The sequence below is a fragment of the Olea europaea genome, chromosome 13, assembly GCF_002742605.1.
Source record: "Olea europaea var. sylvestris chromosome 13, O_europaea_v1, whole genome shotgun sequence".
Lineage (NCBI taxonomy): Eukaryota > Viridiplantae > Streptophyta > Magnoliopsida > Lamiales > Oleaceae > Olea > Olea europaea.
Genome location: NC_036249.1, coordinates 7,594,634 through 7,599,547, shown reverse-complemented (window position 1 = coordinate 7,599,547; position 4,914 = coordinate 7,594,634). Strand labels below are relative to the sequence as shown.

General features: G+C 35.0%; 1 protein-coding gene across 1 annotated transcript in view; it reads left to right on the top strand.

Annotated features, from left to right (window-relative positions):
* Nucleotides 1–987: 987 nt before the first annotated feature.
* LOC111407470 (K(+) efflux antiporter 6-like) overlaps nt 988–4,914 on the top strand; it is a 5,372-nt gene continuing 1,445 nt past the window's right edge. The window contains exons 1-7 of the mRNA XM_023036966.1: nt 988–1,424; nt 2,683–2,726; nt 3,423–3,481; nt 3,593–3,674; nt 3,849–3,910; nt 3,982–4,057; nt 4,145–4,219. Of these exons, the coding sequence (XP_022892734.1) occupies nt 1,202–1,424; nt 2,683–2,726; nt 3,423–3,481; nt 3,593–3,674; nt 3,849–3,910; nt 3,982–4,057; nt 4,145–4,219 (621 nt within the window). The 5' untranslated portion in view covers nt 988–1,201. The remainder of the gene's footprint in view (nt 1,425–2,682; nt 2,727–3,422; nt 3,482–3,592; nt 3,675–3,848; nt 3,911–3,981; nt 4,058–4,144; nt 4,220–4,914) is intronic.

The window sequence follows — 4,914 nt, the reverse complement described above, 5'->3', positions numbered from 1 at the left end:
ACCAGACGGTTCTCATTGGATTTTTTCTTTTTTCTTTTTTCTTTTTTTGGGTAAAATATATGATTTAATCTCCAACACTTTTATAAAAAATAATCTGGTTCCTTCTTTATTTTAGACTCCAACACTTTCCTTCTTCTCTTTGATTCTTTCCTCGTTTCTTCTTATAATTCTTTGCTTAATTGATTCTCAAGCTAAATTAGAATATTGGATAAATCTATACCTAAATAAATTTATTTATAATATATAATTTCATTTATAAAATGCAAAATTTTTATTTTATTTTCACTTTGATTACATTATTTTTATTTTGTTTTCATTTTGTAAATCTATACCTAAATAAATCTTTGAATAGTATGTTCGGTTCTTCTATATTTTGTTAAAAAGTATCACGCTGGTAGCATTTTTAGAGTTTTTATTAGTGAACATTTTATTTTAACATTTTCAATATGAAGAACCTGATCGGACCGAATTGGAACCTATTGGTTCGGTTTCGATTCGATTCCATAGTTAGCTATGGAACCAATGGTTCCATTTCTAAAATTCCTATTGGTATTTGGTTTGACTTGTTTTCCTGTGGAATCGGATCAAATCGGACCGCGCCCACTCTTATTTATAATCACATATTTACATAATAAAATATTTTAAACGTAAATTCTATAATTTTCTACTTTTTAATCGTCTATTCTCCCAAAAATCACTATGATTTGCGATCAAACAGGGGATTAGTTGTCATCAACATGGGCTAATTAGGGTGATAGAATTGAAGATTTGAAGTGATCTAGGGCCTGTTTGGGTCCCATTTTTTCACTCAAAAAATTGATTTTTTGACCGTTATTTCACTATTTCAATCGTCATATTTGACTTCTTCTCTCATAGATAGACCCCACTTTTCCCCTAATGATCAAAAAATCAATTTTCAAAATCACTCCCAAATAGATTCCTACTTTGAAACAAAATTAGATCACAATGATCCAATTGACACTGTATACATGTGCGTGCATGTATCATGTATGTATTTCTGGTTCTAATCACGTGAGGTCACTTCCAACTGCTTCGACTGCACTCTTAACTTTCTCTCTCTACGATTTTCGCTCTGCTTTCTGTCAAGAGCAGGTGGCGCATTCTGACAGCGACAACCGACATACACGCGCACCGCAGAGTCTTACCGTGCGCCGGGGCTTTGTACCGTGCGCCGGCGCCAATGACTAGATCGTCGTCGACACGACGCTCAGGTGCTATCATTTTACTCCTCATAGCTTCGCTGCCGTTCGCAGCCGTATCAGCGGATTTGCAGCTGCTCGACGGAGGTGACGTCAATGCCACCTCCGGCAGCAACCAGACTCGGCCGAAGGAGGACACGTTTGCTGACATGATTGATCGTGCTCTAGAGAAAGAGTTCCCCGAGAATGAGGATCAGAACGAAGGTTTTTTTATTTTTTTTGTTCGTAGATCTCAATTCTCAGCTAAATTTTACTCTAAACTATTATTGATGCTGAATTCCTTAAAAGAATGCTTTCGAGGTCTTAAACCCTCGACCCTTGAATACCTTTGATAACTATTAGACGAAGCTATACTACAGTTGTAGGATAATTAGCGTCTACATTGAGCTCTGTTGGGGTTTGTATGAAAGACTCGAGGTACACAATTTACAGTATGATTCGATTTGCTTTTGGTGGTTTAGAAATCAATAGTCCTTTAGTTTTACTAGACAGTAGTCATTGCATACTTAATGGCTATTGTGAGATTTCAATTTCAAGATAGGATTTTGATATGTTTTCCACATGATTTAAGTTAGAGGAGTTTTTCCAAGAAGGAACTAGATAATGCAGATTCCTGAAGTTGATTGGGTAAGTTTGGGGTTCAGGAGGTTGGTTGTTCCACTTTCGTCTAAGGGTGGATGTGTTTTTAGATTGATTCAAGTTAGAGGAATTTCGCTACAAAGGGCCAAGATATTGTGGATTCGGAAGCTTATTGGGTTTAGCATTTAGGAGATTGGTCGTTGCTCGGTCTTCTCGTTCTTCTATTATAGTTTAACCTTCTTCTTTTTTTTTATGTGTATATGGAGAAAAGGCTAGATAGAGAATAGGTTTCAGTTGGACAGACTTGTGTGTTTTTGCATCATTTATCAAGCAATCATATTTGGAGCTTTTGTTGTACCTACATTTTGACTCGACTTGATGGCCTGTGCTGAAATTTCTGTGTCATTCAACCCTGTTATTGGGTTGAGTTGACCGAATCAGGGTTCCCTTCCACCAGCAAAAAAAATTTACAACAAAGTTTACCCTAAAAGCAAGTTAAGGAAGGAAGACAATGTAGGTCCTGCTGGCCTTTTTCTTTCTCACTGTGAAGATTGCCTAGCACACTACGAGCATTTTCAAGACACCTTCAACAGACAAACTGTGCACAAAAGAACGTAAACATATGAAAATTGAGGAAGACCTTTTTAATTTGAGGTATACGTGATATTTACAACTTATAAAGGAGAATGCATTTTCTACAAAATTAAGAGGACCTTTTCTATTTCATCCTTTTAGAAGAAGGCCTTTAAAAAAATCCCTTGTTATATATTTGAGTCTTAATATTTTCATTATTTGACATACTTTTTTCATGATATACATGGAGAGAATGGTTGTGTTATCTAGGGATTTTTTTCCTAAGTTATGTATCTGCATGAACTGGCAGCAAATGATGCAGGTGGCTTCAACAACAGCGTGACTGAGAAGCAGGTTTGTGATGATGCACCTTTTTGACTTTTCCATCACTAGTTCTTCCCTTTATTTATGTGAAACTATTTCAGTCCTTAGAGTAAGTTTTGGAACTGGTGATATTTGCCAAGGCCGGTATTGTAGTTTGTTATAATACCTGGAGGCCAATATTCAAATCCTCTAGCAAAATATACAGGAACTCTGAAAATGAAAGTAAATAATCTGCTTCCATCTATTGAAAATTTTGAATTGAACTCCTATGAGGAATGAGGTGACTTATGAAGAATAGTAAATAATCTGCTTCTATCTATTGAAAATTTTGAATTGAGCTCCTACTAGGAATGGGGTGACTTATGAAGAATATGCCTCTGTTTGTTTCCCATTTTTTCTTCATTAAAATGGAAAATATGACTATTATCAATCACATCAAGCCACCAAATTTGAATTTCTATCTTTTGTGTGGGGCTCATAATGACTATATTTTTCATTCTCATTTTTACATTAATATGTATCAAACGGGACCTATGTATGACCGGTGCTTATTGTGTAATGGCAATAGTGAGGTATTGGCAATAGAGGATTTATGCCAAAATATTTTACAATATTAATGGAAAAGCTATTTTGAGCTGAGTTTGTCGGTCCTTTTCTTTATTAGAATAGCTTGACGTGCTCGGTGGTCTTGTTACATTTAGCTGCATTATGTCTTTCCTCCATCAGGCAATTTTGGAGACTGTAGCTAGAGTCAAGACGAAGAAAAATGATACAAAAGATGAAAAGTAAGTATTCCATTATTTCAATAGAAAATTTGTTTACTGTCATATTCTCTTTTAATTAATTTCCTGATGCCTGTTATTTATAAAATTGACTCCTTTTGCAATTGTTTCTAGATCCTCCTTTAAGCTTCATCATGTTTTCAATCTGGATAATGACAATGGAGCTGAAGAAACTCCTACACTTATAGATAGAAAGGTAAAAAATGAAATTAATTGTCCTTTGTGCTTTTGCACATGACAAATGTTCTCCCATGATCCTTAATATTATAAAAGACAAGATTAAAAAGATCAACCAGTAGTAGTTATGCAGTTGAAATATAAACATATTGTTGTGAGTGAATAATGAATGTCTCTTGTGATATATGGTCAGGACAACGTCTTTATTATATCAAATTTCAAATCTAAATATCCAGTGCTGCAGTTAGACTTGAGGTAAAGTTGAGTTTGATTGGCACCTTTACTCATTTTACCATGCTGGTTTGCCTAACATTGTAACTTTGTAGACTTATATCAGATCTGGTTGTTGTCATTGTCTCTGCAACTTGTGGTGGAATTGCTTTTGCTTGTGCTGGACAACCGGTTTGTTCACAATCCTTGACTGGCCGTATTTAATTGTACTTGTGCAATTTTTTCTAGTCATTGGATCTCTAAATTTTCTAATTTCAGGTTATAACTGGATACCTGTTAGCAGGATCTATTGTTGGACCTGGTGGTTTCAATGTAGTCAGTGAAATGGTGCAAGTATGTAGCTTTATTTAGAAAATTACATCTCAGTGCTACTTTCTTTTGGATGTCTCTGTGCTATGGTTGCTAGGGCAGTACAGCTTATTGTGAAGGATGTAAACAGCCAAATGCTCTGATTTGAAGTTCAAATATATCTATGACACTGCTTCCATAATTTTTATTACATATTACAGATCACACACTTACCTCCAGCCCAATTGTATGTTACGGTTTAATTTCACATGCATATATGCTTTGGAATAAAACATATGGGATTTCTCTGCACTTTTCCATCTATTATCCTTAATGTGTATTATACAGGGGGGTTCAAGACCGTTTGTTTCTAAAAAATTTGTCAAAACAAAAAGATGTACTAATAAAATTTAGGTGGCTTAGTTTAGAAAGATATCAATGAAGTTGGAAAGTCTCAAAAATGGAAGAGGCGTCATCTGGGGCAAAGGGACTAACTAACATTTAAATAATTCCATCCTTGAATGATTGGTATCTATTTTATCATCTAAAGCAGCACCGACTCTTTGATTTTCAAGATGAGCACTTAAGATTAACAGCATAATGCAACACGCACTTTAACTTTAAGGAATACTCGAAACATAAAAAATAATCCAACTGATTGGCCTTTTTCTTTTTTTTTTTTTTTTTTTTTTTTTTGATAACCCAGGTGTCCCAGCTTAGCCGGACTAAATCCTGGACCT